At 41.1% G+C, this 16,216-nt stretch overlaps 1 protein-coding gene and 1 non-coding gene across 2 annotated transcripts in view; both read left to right on the forward strand.

Moving 5' to 3' along the window:
- The window catches only part of LONRF2 (LON peptidase N-terminal domain and ring finger 2), a 45,758-nt gene that overhangs the window by 24,265 nt on the left and 5,277 nt on the right, over positions 1–16,216 (forward strand). The window contains exons 3-10 of the mRNA XM_003794335.1: positions 3,859–3,981; positions 6,363–6,509; positions 7,261–7,462; positions 7,848–7,941; positions 8,223–8,337; positions 10,993–11,114; positions 12,167–12,325; positions 15,642–15,804. Coding sequence (XP_003794383.1) covers positions 3,859–3,981; positions 6,363–6,509; positions 7,261–7,462; positions 7,848–7,941; positions 8,223–8,337; positions 10,993–11,114; positions 12,167–12,325; positions 15,642–15,804 — 1,125 coding nt within the window. The remainder of the gene's footprint in view (positions 1–3,858; positions 3,982–6,362; positions 6,510–7,260; positions 7,463–7,847; positions 7,942–8,222; positions 8,338–10,992; positions 11,115–12,166; positions 12,326–15,641; positions 15,805–16,216) is intronic.
- On the forward strand, positions 11,499–11,623 carry LOC111726779. Its single transcript, XR_002774479.1, has one exon. It is a non-coding gene; the product is annotated as a small nucleolar RNA SNORA17 (small nucleolar RNA).

Genomic DNA, 16,216 nt, shown 5'->3' on the forward strand with positions numbered 1-16,216 from the left:
TCTCAAAAAAACGTATTTATAAGCTAGTTAATTCAGTGAATAAACGTTTAGGGATGCCCTCTGGTATCAAAATTGCAAATCTAGACTGAGGTTGTTAACACGTGTGAAAAACTTTATGTGAAGTTATTTGCATATGTGAAGTATTATTCTCAGAACTTTTAATAAGCAGAAGGAGCAGATTTAGAAGCTGCTGAATCTTGAGAGTCAGGGACCTTTACTTGAATGAGGCCTGGGAGGGACCCTAGCAATTTTGTATTTGTAGTTTTATACCTTTTTTAGAAAGTACCTTCAAATTGTGTAAGATTCGGGCTCTATAAAAACTGGATACCCTCTTATGAAAGGAGAAGGAGAAAATTAGTAAAACTTCACATAGTCGTCACAAACCTAAAGAGTCCCATCGCTGAATCACAGATGGCCTGAAGTGTACACGAGGCTTTTCAGGGAACTCAGAGACGAAACTGGGGATCTGTTGTCTAAAATATTTGTCATGTCTTTTCAAATAGCTGCTCTCCCAGAGAGCTGGACGTGATGTGATGAATGGACAGGTAACAAATGTTAGGAAATACGCTGGTCCTGAGATGAAGACTGGTCACCGTCAGCACACTCGTGGTGTTAGCAGAGAAAGAAGGCTCTTAGCGACTTCTAGTGTGTTGGGGCATTTTTAATAAAGAGATAAGGGTAAGAGACATAGGTGATTAAAAGATAACAAGTGAAGCGCACATACTGCTGTTTTCCTTCCTAAGGGACCCAATTAAAATAACAGTAATGGGGGGTTATTTCTGGTAACGGAGGAGTGTAGCAGTCGTGTAAACCCAGAGAAGAAAACAGTTATAAACACTAGATTTAAAAAGAAAAAATAAAGCATTAAAACTGACAGAAGCTGGAGGAGAGTAATTTCAAAAACCTGCACATGAAAGGGACAAGAATGGTGATTTTGTAGCTTTTAAGAGTGCTGCCTGTCTCCACAGCTGCAGCTACTAAAAAACAGCAATGTGAAGAATAGCATTTCCACCTAAACGTACAAGAATTCTGAGTTCAGGGCTGGTAAAGCGTCTGGCTGGAAATGCTTGGTGGCACAGAGAAAAAGGGACATGGAGAGGGTAACACATAAATTCCTGATTCACAATAAATTGTACATGTGAGAGATGCAGAAGGCATAGGAGAGAGAGAGAGAGAGAAATGTGGCAGGGAACAGGTAGAAATTTATCCTAAAAGCTGGAGTGACAGGGACCCATATCTGTGAGCTCTACCTTCCTTAACAGACTGCAGTTCTCAGTATTGCACCTCTCAGGCAGCAGAAAGCGTGAGGTGTACAGAACCCAAATCTGAGAACAGTTAGAAATGAGGGGAATCTCTAAAAGCAGGGAAATTTCAGAGTGGGTGATTCTCAGCTCTGGACAAATCCTGGCTTATTGCTAAATTTCACAGGCATAGGGGAGAACCATGAGGCTTAAAAAAGAAGTGATGGAAAGACAAACGAACAGAATAGACATGCAAGCAGCTCCATACCATGGAAGAAATACAGGCCACAGTTAAATGCAGGAAAGGTAACTGCCTATTAAAATTCCAGTAAGCCTCAGAAGAACACAACAACAACAACAACAAAAAAAAAGAGTTTATGCAACATATTTTTACAATGGCTAGTTTTGACCAGAAATAGCAGACATATAAAGAAACAGAAAAGCACTGATCCTCAGAATAAAAGACAATCAATAAACATTGTCTCCAGGTAGGTCTAGACATAGTATTTATTACAAAAAGATCTTTGAAGCACCTACTATAAATAAGTTCAAAGAGTTAAATTATATCCAAAGAACTTAAGGGATATGGTGTCTTAACAATAATCTCAAAAGGGAAATTATAACTATAAAAAATGGAAATTCTAGAAATGAAAATTACAAATTCTGAAATAAAAATTGTCTATATAGGCTCAATAACACATTATACATGGCAAAAGAATCTCTGAAATTGAAGAAGAAAATACTCAATCCATAGAAGTAGAAAGCGGGAAAAAAAAGATTAAAGAAAATTGAAAAGAATCTCAGAAGACTATGGAACAATATGAAGTGGCACGATATATGTGCAACTGTAATCCCAGAGGAAGAGAGGAAATTACAAGAATAATGGCTGAAAACTTTCCAAATTTAGTAGGAAACATTAATTTCAGACCCAAGAAGATTAGCAAACTCCAAGCAAGATAAACGCAAATCGGAATCAAGCTGTTGTTCTATAAGCCAGAGATAGAACATCTTGAAAGCAGCAAGAGAAAAATGACACAAAATGAGAAAATAGCATACAGGGAAATAATAAGATTTACAGCTGACATCTCATCAGAAACTGTGAAAGCCAATTGATGTTGGAATAGCATATTTAGAGTGCTAAGAGAAAGTCTTTTAACTAAGAATTCTATATCTATGGCACGGTGCCTGTAGCTCTAGCAGCTAAAGGGCCAGCCACGTACACTGGAGCTGCCAGGTTTGAATCCAGTCTGGGTCTGCCAAACAACAATGACAACTACAACCCCAAACTAGCTGGGTGTCGTGGTGGGCGTCTATAGTCCCAGTTACTTGGGAGACTGAGGCAAAAGAATCACTTAAACCCAGGAGTTGGAGGTTGCCATGAGCTGTGATGCTATGGCACTCTACCCAGGGCGACAGCTTAAGGCTCTGTCTCAAGAAAAAAAAAAAAAAAGAATTCTATATCTAGTAAAGTATCCTAAACAATGAAACTAAAGATAAGACATGTGCAGGAAACAGAAATAGTTGTTACCAGCAGATGTGCACTACAATAAATGCTAAAGGAATTTTTCACGTTTGAAGGAAATGGCAATAGATGATAACCCAAATACACAGGAATGTGTGAAGGGCAACACAAGTAGTGTAAGGTGTGTAACATAAAATTACAGTCATCCCTGGCATCAGCTTTCAGACCCCCTATAGAGAACCGAATCTGAAGATGCTCAGTCATTCATATAAAAAGTCTAGTATAGTATTTACATATAACCTAGCTATATCCTCCTACAAACTTTAAATCATCTGTAGAGAAAGACTAAATGATTAGAGCAACGATTCTCAACTGTTCTGCCATGAGCAGATCTTAGGTATGCCATGGAAATTTTTAAAGATCATGAATTAAACTATTTTCAGAACAAGTTCAAAGCACAGTAAGTAAATTTTTTTACTCTTTTTTGATCAACATAATTTAAGTGTGCCACAAAAGTTTAATGATAGGTTCAAGTGTGGCATGGGATTAAAAAAGTCAAAAAATACTGGATTAGAGCAACCAACCGCAGTGGAAATGCAACACATGGACCATTTTATAAAAACAAAGAATAGTATTTTCTTCACTGATTTGAGAAAATATTTCATTCATAAGGCAAAAGGAGCATGCTATGGGAAATGCTGATTTATATTGTGTTTTGTTCATTTCTGTTGTGTCACTTATTATATTACCTTGGTATTAATAGTTCTTTCTAGCTATGTCTACCCTCAAGAGACCATAAAGGCCTTGAAGGCAGGGACAGGGGCGTGACCTGTAATTACTGAGTGAATTTGAAGTTGGTAGCCAGTTCTCTCTTAGCATGCTCCTTACAACCGCTTTGAAAGCAAATTCCAGGTATGATGACCCCTGGTCCTGATCCTAGATGGTATTTACCAGACTCTGATTGAAGTTTGCTAAGTTTCCAAGGCAGGGGGAGATGTTGTAGACCTAGAGTCATCCTTGGTAAAGTTTGTTTATTCTGCCTAAGTATGAAATAAACAATTGGTTCCATAGATTTTTTTTTCAGGCTGTTTATATTCAAGTATATAACCATGCTCGGGTTTTTTTAATGCATACTTTGTCTTTTGATGAATCAAGGGGCATCACGTAAAAGCTCAGGCTCTGTCTGGATTGGGAAGAAGTAAGGAAGTGTTGAAGGAATTTCTCTACTGCCTTGCTTTAAATCCTGAGTGTCACGCTGCGAAGAAAGAAACACAGAAGGTACGAGTTCCATTAAATCACTTTCTCAGGGCTCGGCACCTGTGGCTCAAGCCGCTAAGGCGCCAGCCACATACACCTGAGTTGGCGGGTTTGAATCTAGCCCGGGCCCGCCAAACAAAAGCTGCAACCAAAAATAGCCAGGCATAGTGGCAGGCACCTGTGGTCCCAGCTACTTGGGAGGCGGAGGCAGGAGACTCACTTGAGCCCAGGAGTTAGAGGTTGCTGTGAGCTGTGATGCTGCAGCACTCTACCCAGAGCAACAGCTTGAGGCTCTGTCTCAAAAAGAAAAATGACTTTCTCCTTCCAGTCTCATTTGTAGCCTTCGTGTTCATGCTGAGTAACCTTTGTAGGTAAAATAAAAAATGTAATTCCAAATGCTCATGACAGCGTGCTTCAAAACATGTAGTAAAAATGATCAGGTTCATCCACTTCTGGTTCATCCACGGCTATTATTTTTGTCCATGGATGAAGCAGAATGTTTCATGAGACAGCATAAACATGCCTCAGTTTTGTTTCTATAAGGACACATATTAGTGGAGGCAGAGTGGTTTTTCCTAGAGTTTACAATTTGAAGTATTATAGTTGAATGTCCGTAAAAGACATTGTGATATCTGTAAAATACATCATTTCAGCTCTATAGGTTGATCTGTAAGTTTCAGCAAAGTTTCGCCAGGATGGTGCAGAAATATCTGCTCTTTTACTCACGCTTTACTCATGGTTTAGTCATGCTGAACGTAGGAATCCTATAAAAAGACCTGTATGACAGTTACTTGATATTTACTTAGCGCTCCCAATGACCAGGACTTTTTGTTTTGATGTCAGTGTTTCCCTGTTTTAACATGATTCATTGTCATCTTCTACCGTGCGCTTACCCTGTAATTTTTACAGAACGGTTCTAGTTTTATTTTCTGAATCAGCAGGAAATGAATCAGTTCTTCCTCCCACAGTTCTTCCTCCCTTCAGATATTTGAGAACAGCTATTATTATTGCCTACGTAATTCTTGGGGCTAAACAACCTGTTCCCATGGAAGAAGGGTCTCTAGGGTTCCCTCTGAGCGCGTTCTAGTGTACCCCAAATGTCAATGCCTGGCAGCTCCAGGTGGTGAACTTCCCTTGTGTTCACGTAGGAGGCATGTTTATTTTTAGCCTAATCCTAATACACCGTTGGTGCCCCTTCGAAACGTAGTTAGCCAAAATAACTAGGTCTTTTTAAAAAAATAATAACTTTCTAGCAATATTTTCACCTTTTTCTTTAGCAGTTGAATGATGTTTGTTGGTCCTGTCATTCCCACTTGTCAAACTGATAGTGAACTTCAGTCTGCCATTTCCACTATCTCTGCTTTGTCCCCCCCCTGCAGACTTAGTAAGAATCTTGGTGTGTCTGGTTGCAGCTAATCCTTACAACAGCATCATGAGAAAGCCCAACCTCAGAGAGGTTAAGCACTTTCTCAGAGATTGCAGGACGGGAATTTATGTCTTACGGATGCTTCTCTGTCTGGTGCTTTTGCAGACAGGGTGTTTTCCCCTCTCGCAGACTGACTGCCAGATAGCTTTCATTACAGACAACTGCACTAACAGCATTAACCTGTGGATGCCCATGAACTGTGGTACCATCCGCAGCAGCTCTGCTGAGCTACCCAGAGCCAGTGCTGAGATGTCTCTAGCAGGATGCTGATACTTGTTGCTACAGTATCAGGGATTCTACCTTGAGCCATAAGAACATTAGGAGGAGGAAGGAGTCTTTGTTTAGGTTTCAGTTACTCCCTTTTGCTTCCTGTAAGCTTTGGTTTCAGCTAAAGCCATAAGGTTTGGCATGACGGTTTGAGTGACAGCTAAAATGCCTATTAGCAATTGCTGTCCCCTGCCCCCAGTGCTGGTCCATCGTTCTTGCTAGAATTATGACCCTGCACCTTCCCTTCCTTTGAAGTTCTTTCCTAGGTGGCTCTTCTGGTTCTCTTACAAATAGAGCACTGCTCTAGAGAGATCGCAGTCCCATGAGTGATCACAGCTTAGATTTAATTTCGGATCCCCTGCAACTTCTATACCCCTTTTTTCTCTCTTATCTGTGAGAGAAAGATAAGGGGACATTTTACAAAGCAGATGTATAAGGACCAGAGAGAAAGAAATTGTTGTGCTGATCTTTTGTCGTTAATAAGACTAACAAGGAAAGGGATTAAAAGTTTCAAAAACTTCCAAGTTTGAATTCGAAAAAGTTTGAGTTTTAAAAGGTTGGCAGTGGAATAATATACTAACATAACAGTAATTATTCTTCTCAACATTTCAGGCCTGCTTGGCCCCTTGGTTTTCTCTGAATCTTTAAGGTCTATTATATATTTTTCCAAAAGTGCTTAAAATTTGTTCTTTTCTTGGCAATTTTACAGGTAATGTGTGAAGTGTTTTTTCCAGCTTCAGAAAATGCGCAACAAAATTTAACATCTTCCATCCAAAGCAAATTCAAGGCTCAATGTCAGAGCCACATAAACACCCCGGCGACCCTAGACGGAGGAGGGGATGCGGGGAGCTCTGAGGTATGACATGCAGGTGTTCAGAGGCATTCTCTTGATCAGGTCTTATGTGATTGCTTCATTTTAGATACAGTGGAACCTTCACAGTTGACCACCTTCCTGCCTTGGGTAACTTCTTAAGTTGACCTAATTTTCATAGACTGGATATGCACTGCATGTATTCAGTGGAAGTTTCTTATGTTACCACCCTCCATATATTGACCAGTTTGTTACAGTCCCGTGGGTGGTCAACTTACAGAGGTTTTGCTGTATTTTCAAGTTATTCAAACACTGTGGCATTATGCTAGTGAGATGGATTTCCCAAGAACAGCAGTAGCTCCTTAACCTGAGAGTTGAAACTTTTAAATGAAGATAATAGAAGGAATGAAAATTACCAAAGATTAAAAGGAACTTTAGAATATCTCCAAACAACCCAAACATCAGGAGGCCTGAAATTATTTTTGACTTGGAGGAAAGAAAGCAGAGAGATGATTTGTCTGTATGACGTGTAATTTTATGTGTATGTTTGTCTGCATAGATATGTAATCCTGCGCATGAAGGTTGGTGCTCATTTGCTCTGGTTTAGGAAGAAGTTATCCTGTATTTACCTGTGAAAAAGACTCATCTTAGAATTTAATAGATGAAACCAATTATGAAGGAAGAGTATAAACCCTCTTTTTTCCCCAAAGATTTCTACGAGAGTGTATTGCATAATTTCTTTCTCTTATGCCACGGTCTCTTTAATATTCACTATTCTTTTTTCCAACTTAACTAGGATCCATCTGAGAAATCTGATGTCTTTAGGAATGCCAATTCCTCAGTTTTGTATTTCATACTGGGTCTACACTTTGAAGAGGATAAGAAAACATTAGAAAGTATCCTTCCAGTACCACCCAGCTCCGGTTTGAAGAGACAGTTTCCACATGATACAGAGGAGGCCTGTGACCTGAACACCCCTGGAAAAATTCCCAAAAAAGGTCAGTGACCTGTTTTATCATGCATTTATCTGTGGCTCCAGAGCAATAGAAGGTTAGCCTGTATTCATTATGTTTTTAAAAAGTTTACACTGTTTAAAATTTGTAATGAGGTGAACACATCAGCTTGAAGATTATAGAACCTGTTAGATGGTCAATACTGCAAGGACTTCAGAGTCAAAAAGAGTAGAGAAGATTTGGGTATAATTTTAACTTTGTTCATGCTTACCATCTAGAGACATTATTGTGGTATACTGTTAACTGGACAGGAAATACTCCTTCCCAGCATGATTTGTACACATTTCGTCTGGAGGAAGTACATTTCTTGTGTGCCATTATTCAGATGTTCAGGTGCTAAGTATAGCATTTCTAACCTTTTCAGATCCAGACGGCTCAGCCCAAGGGAACTTGAACTCTGAGACAGAAGAGGGCCAAGGCCTCTCCATCGATGTAACTGACTTCGAGTGTGCCCTCTGCATGAGGTAGGATGGTGCAGACACTGTGCAGCTGCTTTCAAAGTTCAGCCTTTTTCAAATTCATACCTAAACATTATGGGCTTTTTATTGTCAGGGAAATTACGTGTACCTCAGTAATAATCAATTTATTTTCTAAATATTTGATTAAAAAGATATAAAATAGAGATGGATGCAAGTGATTTTTAGAATAGTTACAAGAATTGCCTAAAGATCCTTTTAACAAATAGAAGATTTGAAAGTCTCTTCTGGACATTTCTTGCTGAAAACCCAGATTTGGTTTTTTCCAGGTTGCTCTTTGAGCCTGTCACGACACCATGTGGACATACATTTTGCCTAAAATGCCTTGAACGCTGCCTTGATCACGCCCCACATTGTCCCTTGTGCAAAGATAAACTTTCAGAGGTGAGTACATTTTGTGAAACAAGACGGCGCCTCTTCTCGGCCCTTGGGCAGTGCCCATCCGTGTTTTGCTTTGCTTCTGCACCTGTTTGTAAAAGGAAGTAAGATTTCTCCAAAGATGAGTCTTTTCCCATCTCTTTGATTCATTAAAAAAAAAAAAAAAAATACACAAGGAAGGTTCAGATACAGAAATATTTGAATTTCAAGGAGATTATCAAGCATGAATTATAGTTGAGACAGACTGAAAATAGCTAACATTACTAAGCCTTTACAGTATCTATCACAAAAGGTTGGAATAACATGGCACCCTTAATACGTGCCAGGAATTCCCTCCTTACCTCATCTCCGGAGTTTTGTGTAGGATTGAACTCTCCATCATTTCTGAGTCCCTTCATGGCCCTTCCCCGTGATCAGGTGTTACTATCTTTGGTCTGAAATCAAAACCAGTAGAACTTAGGTTCCATGGGAAAGCTATTTAATGATCTTTAGCCCAAATACAAACTGTTCAATTTATTTACATTAGGTATGCTGAATACAGTGAGCAGTGTTTGCGAGCAGAAGGCCTCTGATCAGCTTTGCAGGTAGCAAGTCTGTATCACTGTAGTGGCTCTCAGCCCATTGGTGCCCACAGCTTTCCATGGAACAGGGTATTGGATGTCTTGCAAGTGTTTTTCATTCATAAAATTAGGCCAATAATACTTGCCTTGATTACTTCCCAGAGAGTAAACTCACTGAATGCATTTTACATGGGATAAAGTTTTTGCTTTTTACTTCTGTATAGTAAAATTCATTTTTCAATCTCACGTGGTAAGAGGAGATATCATAAATTAGGTGAATTTTTAAATAATTGTAACTTTTCCATGTACTGCTAAAACTTATTAAAATGTTACAATTGTAGCCATTGTAACACATTATGTGTGTGTACTTGCTTTAATAAGTTGCATGCATGCAGAGTCTTTCTAAATTCTTCAGGGTTCCCTTATGAGTATTAATTGCTATACTATGTGCTGTGTGTCGTGGTGGTGGAGGTGTTTTGAGTCTACACAGCAGTTTTCCTTTGGTGGTTTCTGTTCAGTCCTCCCCCTGGTGTTTGGTGTCCCTTCTTGTTAACAGAAACACGTGGTCCCCTGCCTTACCAGTCCCTGCAGGCTGGGCCAGAGAGCCTGGTGATGGCTTGCCTGTTGTGATAGGAGTAAAATGCAAGTCTTTATGGGCACTGTTTCTAATACAGAGGTTTTACTCACTGCTGTTTCAGTGCTGCCTTGCAGGCCATGTATAGATAGCAGCAGAAGCTGGAGGTCAGCACTAAAATATAAGCTCCTAAGGATGGAACCTGCACAGATGTGTTTTCACGGATTTCCAGGGACCAGAACACACACTAGAGTAGTGTTTTTCAACCTTTTTTGTCTCGAGGCACACTGAAACCTATAGTTAAATTTCACGGCACGCTTCAGTGATGTTGATCCAAACAAAAGAGTGAAAAAAAAAAGAATATACTTACTGGGCTTTGAACTTCTTTTGAAAATAATTAATACTCTTTAAAAATTTTCACAGCACACAGGTTGAAAGTCACTGTACTAGAGACTCTAGAAGTCCTCGTTGAGTGAGTGATTACATGCAAGCTATTCTTGGATTGCCAGTGTTCTAGAAATAAGGATATAATAAAATGAACTGAATCATCATTTTATCTCTCTTCAGTGTATCTGTCACTTCGTGAACTTATACTTCTTTGCACCTCACTGTAAACGTGAACCATCAATTACACATGTCTGCAGCAGCTTGGTTAGCAGAATGCCAAGTAAAGCAAATTGAATTGGATTTCTCTCGAGTAAAAGGGTATTATCAACTAGCTGTGTATAAAATAACCTATGTCATTAATAAGGACAATTATGAGGCAGTTTTGTGAATTAAATTAAGCTTGTTTCTACCGGTTAACCTGTTAACAATGGTTCTCAAACATTGTCATTTCTGAGAGTTGAACTCCCAGTTCTCAGCCAGAGCAGTACATTCAGGTGGTTACCCACTAGCAAGAGGGAGCCCTGCAGGGTGTCTGGGAATCTCTGAGGCATAGAGTGTTAGAGGTATGTGAAGCCTTCCCTAGTGCAGAAATGCAGCAAGTTTCCAAAGGAAGGGCTAAGTGTAGAAGCCTGCCGGGCCTAGGAGCCTTCCTGAGACCCTGCTTTGTTAGTGCAGTGCACAGAGTGCCTATACACCCCTAACCTAATCTAATTTCTGTGAAGCACCTGCCATGGTACCTGCCATATATCAGAATGTCAATGAAAAAGAGGTATTATTTGCTAATTTGTATGCCTGCAGTAGAACCATGCAGTGTGCACATTCTCCCTCATGTACACACACAGCCCAGTCTTCACTCTGCAGATGGATCACTTCATATTTCTCTTCTCTCCCCACATATCCTATTCCCCTTCCTCTCCCCTCACTGACACTGTGATACTTGGTTGAAGATAATAGGTGCCAGCAGGATTGGAGGCGCCTCCCCTCCCTTTCTCACAATGGTGGAGCAGACCCTATCCATGACACAGGACCCGCCCATTTCCTCTGACCTTCTCAGAGATCCCACCCTCATCTCACTAGGAAGCTGGTCCTTTAGAATTAATCACCATCTGGTATCATTTGATCTTTTTTTTGTTGTTGCAGTTGTTGGCAAGCAGAAATTTTAATATTACCATTCTGGCCGAAGAATTAATATTTCGATACTTGTCAGACGAATTGTCTGATAGGAAGAGAATTTATGATGAAGAAATGACGGAGCTGTCAAAGTAAGTGCTTATGCTGTATGTGTACTTGGCCTAAAATTCAGATTAAAGAAGAAAGTCGTCTTTAACCTCAGGTTTCCCTCAGATTTTTTGTGTGTGTGGCAGAGAAATTTCTTGGTCTATAAAGGGAAAGATTCTAATTCCAAAATATTTGTGGGAATACAATTGCAGGAAGTTATAAGAAATATTTTTAAATTGGGTTTTAGCAAAAGTAGGTAGTTGCCTTTCGTGTCAAAATAAGCAAGACTGAATTTTTCAGGATTGAACAGGCAAAGTATACAGATCCGGAGACAGTACCCCGGAATGACTCACAACAGACTTGGCAGTTTTTCATTTTTTTTACTTGTTAAGATTTTGTGTTTTATGCTGCCCCCACCCCCACCTCCCCCACCCCCCAGAGACATTGCAGGTATGGCTGCTATGCCCCCTTTGGGCCATTAGGTGGCAGAGAGAACAGAGGCTTTGTCTACGTTCTGACCCATGAACACTTGCATGACTATTAGTCTGACACTGGGGCAGGAGGAAAAGTAGAATTCACCAGGCATGTCGCATGTGTCTAAACATTTAAAATTAATTAACCAGGAGTAATCTTTGATCTTGCTAATGGATGATCTTGGATTATCAGAACGGCAGAGGAAATCCTTCTATTCCTATTTGTTAACAACAAAAAAAAAAATGTGTTTTAGTACAAGTCTTAACGCCCTTCTGCTCTTCTATTTGAAGCTCACTCCCTTTGACAACTGTGTAGTTTTTGCTTTTATCGTTTTTTTTAAAGACTAGTCAAAAGCCGTAACTTTTCTAAGCAAAGTAATATAATTCAGCATACTCTGTTTCATCAAGTTAAATAAGACAGATTTGGCAGGGAACGTGGGTGAGCAGAGAATTTTCTCGTGCTGTGGCCCTTGGCTTTCTGTTCCTGCTCCAGGCCCATTGAGCCAGGCCCCAGGGTTTTGCTCTGTAGATGAGAGATGAGAGGTTTTCTAGCTTTTGCTGTTTTAGTGCCGGTACTCTCTCCAGCTTGTGCATCTAAGTTAACATCTCCCCTTGCCCTGCAGTCTGACCAGAGATGTCCCCATCTTTGTGTGTGCCATGGCCTTCCCCACCGTCCCGTGTCCACTCCACGTCTTTGAGCCCCGCTACCGGCTTATGATAAGAAGATGCATGGAGACTGGCACCAAGCGGTTTGGCATGTGTTTATCTGTTGAGCATGCAGGGTAAGGATTATCAGCACTCAGTGGGTTCTAATTAAGGGCATAATTTGTGATTTTTTCTTGCAGAACAATGTAGGATAATGCTTGAAAATCTCCAGGGGTTCGCATTATGTGACAGTGTGAGCCCATCCTTTGTGTCTAGCTTCATCTGTGCCTTTCTTTCCAACATTGTACTTGGAGTACAGCCCCATCACTTGACCTTCGCCATTGACAATTTATACACCCATGTCCCCATGCTTCCCTCTTTAAGCCTATCTATACACAAACAAATCTGGCCCAACTTGTAAGTTGTAGAGAAATTGCCACATCTCCACACTTCTCTGTCTCCACAGCTATAAACTTGCAATCTCATGGATACCCACTGCTCTTGGTTTTAACCTCATCATTTGTCAAAGGAGGGTGTTGCAAGTCAGGAGGAAACTCCCCCTTTGTGCTGCTGATTTGGGGACTCTGGACCCTTTCTCTCCCTTATAGCTTTTTCAGCCATCCATAGTCATGATGAGGTCACTACCTCCAAGTTCTGGCTTATAGAAGAGACACATGTGGGACAGCACCTGTGGCTCATAGGAGTAGGGTGCTGGCCTCATCCATGTAAGAGGTGGTGGGTTCAAACCTGGCCCTGGCCAAAAACTGCAAAAAGATAAAAAAAAAAAAGAAGAAGAAGAGACGCACATGCTCTTGAAGGACTCTAGAGAAAAGAGGCCACCCCCCCTTCTGCTCACACCTGCTGCAGGGGAGGCTGGAAAAGGTAGTCCAATCAAATACCCAGGAAGAATGGGGTTTTAGGGCCATCCAGCAGTTTTCATCACAAATACCTAGGAATAAATCTTTTTAAAAATACATGTGTAGGGCGGTGCCCGTAGCTCAGTTGGCAGGGTGCTAGCCACATACACCAAGGGTGGCAGGTTCGAACCTGGCCCAGGCCTGGTAAACAACAGTGACAAAACTGTAACCAAAAACTAGCCAGGCATTGTGGCAGGTGCCTGTAGTCTCAGCTACTTGGGAGGCTGAAGCAAGAGAATCGCTTAAGCCCAGGAGTTAGAGGTTGCTGTGAGCTGTGATGCCAGAGTGCTTTACCTAGGGTGACGGTTTGAGACTCTGTGTCCAAAAAAAATAAATATATATATATAGATAGATAGATATAGATATAGATATAGGTACGTGTAGAACATTTATGGAGAAAAGTCTAAAACTTTATTGAAAGAAATTCAAGAAGTCTTACCTAAGTGGAGGGAAAGGCCTTGTTCATGGATGCAAAGACTCAATGTGTAGAGCTGCCGTATCTACCCAAGTTAGTTTACAGAATCAAAGTAGGTTCAATTCCAGTCAGCACTCCCAGAGGGCTTTTTCACTGAGGTGCTCTGGCTGATTTTAGAATCAGTGTGGGAAAACAAAACAACAAGAACAGGTAGGTAGTTTTGAAGAAACCAGCTGAGCTGATTTGAGAACCACCTGGTTGAGAAACATTCCCTGTAACATCAGACTTACAAGCCATAGTGAGTCAACCAGTGAAACAGAATAGAGAGGTCAGAAACAGATCCCCTGACATGTGGGCTCTGTATTTATGTATAATTTTTGTGAGAGAGAACAAACTATTCTACAAAAGATGGCCATAAAATTAGTGGGGGAAAAAATCTTTTCTCTATCTTATATACAAAAAATAATACATCCCAAATGTGAAATGTGAAAAATAAAATATAATTACATTTAAAAGGAAATATTGGGGACTATATAATTGAGAATGGGGAAGATGTTTTCATATATACTAGATGCTCAGAATACATAACAGAGATAATAGGATATAATAAAATTTGATTCAGCAAAAGTCAGCGAAAGCCATGTGAATAAACAAGCCACTTCTTGTTCAGAAAAGGAGGCATTTCACTTCTACCAAAATTATAAAACACTAAAAAGAATGTTATTCCCACCCAAAGAATAAGAAAAACCAGATAACCTATACAGAACATATATACCTTCAGGGGATGCATCAGAGAGCAGAAGTTGCTCAGTGTAACCAAGAAAAGATGAGTCCCTCCAGGGAGCGTAGACAGAACCGAGGGGGAGGTGGATTAGTGTGTAGGAAGAATTCGGCTTATTAAAAAGTCATAATAATAACCAAATTGTTAATGACCTTGTGTGAGCCAGCATCAGAGTACAGATTCCCCGGGAGCCACAGGTACAAGGGGAGTGTGCACCGCCCCCAGGTTCTTGTCCACAGACATGAGGAAATGTTCCTTGGTGAGATAACCTCCATAGCCGGACAGACATCGAGAAGCTGCCATTTATTTGCCACCTGTGATAGCAGGGCAAGTCTTCCTTTGAAGGGAGCTCTTCAGGGAGCCTCCAGGTACACCATGCTGTCCATGAGATCATCCCGTTAGAAAACCAGGGGGAGAGGGTTTTATTAAATATCTGAGAGCCATTCAGCAGTCAGTACAAGTTACACACATACCTGTAACTTGGGAATCACCCCTCCTCTTTAGTTTGGGAGAGTTAGTGAAGTTGTCTACTCTAACGATGTTGGAATCAGACTAGGTTCAGATTTCAGCTGTAAATCTTGACTGTGACTTAGTTTAATTCCTCTGAACCTCCATGTTTTTGTGAGGCTTGAATGAGTATGAATCATACACTGCTCTGTGTAGTGTTTGGCACATGGGAAGTGAGAGAGTATCACTAGGATACTGATGACAGTTACAGTTAGGAGAGCTCTGGGGAGAGAATAGATGGAGCCAGGCTGCCACCACAAGAGAGTAGCAGAGGCATTGGTTTGGTGACAGGTCAGCAGGCTCATGGCTTAGAGAGGCCATACAGGAGCCACTGCTGAGATTTTAGTAGTTTGGAGGGCACCTGCGACTTCTGCTGGAGTTATCGGAAAGCAAGGCTAAGGGATGGAGGAGTGGAGAGGAGACAGGAGATGAGGGCAGTGGCTATGGAATGGTTCCTGTGGCACTCTGGGCATGGAGCAGAGTCCAGGTGTGATACTTAGGCCTGGCTGTCCTGCTCTCCTGACACTGCCTGCCAAGGGGGCTGATTCTGCCTCTTCCCAAATGTCTCATCCTGCCCGAAATGCTAGCTTGTTTGGACGGCTGAGGCACAAGTCCGCTCTCTCCTGGAGCCCTTCCTCTGCTGGCCCTGTGCAGGTATGGTTAGGATTTCACAGGCGCCATCACTTGCAGGTGTCTCTTAGAAATAATAGCCTTGCGAGTCTGATGCAGAGACCTCATTTGTTTTGTTTGGCTTTATATTCCTTTTAAAGCCCAAATTCTCATCCTGGGAAAAAGAGAGGCTTCTTGCTCATTTCTCCTACTTGTTCATTCAGGATATCCCAGTATGGCTGCATGCTGGAGATTAAGGACGTCAGAACTTTCCCTGATGGAAGTTCGGTGGTAGATGCAATTGGCATCAGTCGGTTCAGAGTCCTAAGCCACCGTCACCGAGACGGCTATAACACTGCAGACATCGAATATCTTGAAGATGACAAGGTAAGGTGGTGTGTTTCATAGGGGCCAGTCCACTTGTTGCCCTCTGCATCGTGGAAAAGCTTTGTCAGATTTTTATTGGAAATATTACTTATTTTCTCCTTAATTCAGCACTTGTTATTTGTTATCTCAGTGGATTTTTAGCTGAGTTGAGCTGGTAGAGAAATCATCTGTTCCAAAAATAGGACCTTACTGTACTTACGGAACGTAGAAACCTGCACACTGCAAACCGGGCTTATGATTCGTTGTTCCAGCAAGTGTTTTTGTTAAGGGCCAAATAAATAAAAAAAAATCAGACTTCACAGGCCATGTGGCTTCTGTGGCTGCTACCCAGCTCTGCCTTGGAAGTGCAGAAGCAGCTGTGGGCAACGTGTAAAGGGATGAGCACAACTGGTTTTTAGTAAAATGTCACTTA

Source organism: Otolemur garnettii, unplaced genomic scaffold (genome assembly GCF_000181295.1).
Source record: "Otolemur garnettii isolate 467f Iridium unplaced genomic scaffold, OtoGar3 scaffold00079, whole genome shotgun sequence".
Lineage (NCBI taxonomy): Eukaryota > Metazoa > Chordata > Mammalia > Primates > Galagidae > Otolemur > Otolemur garnettii.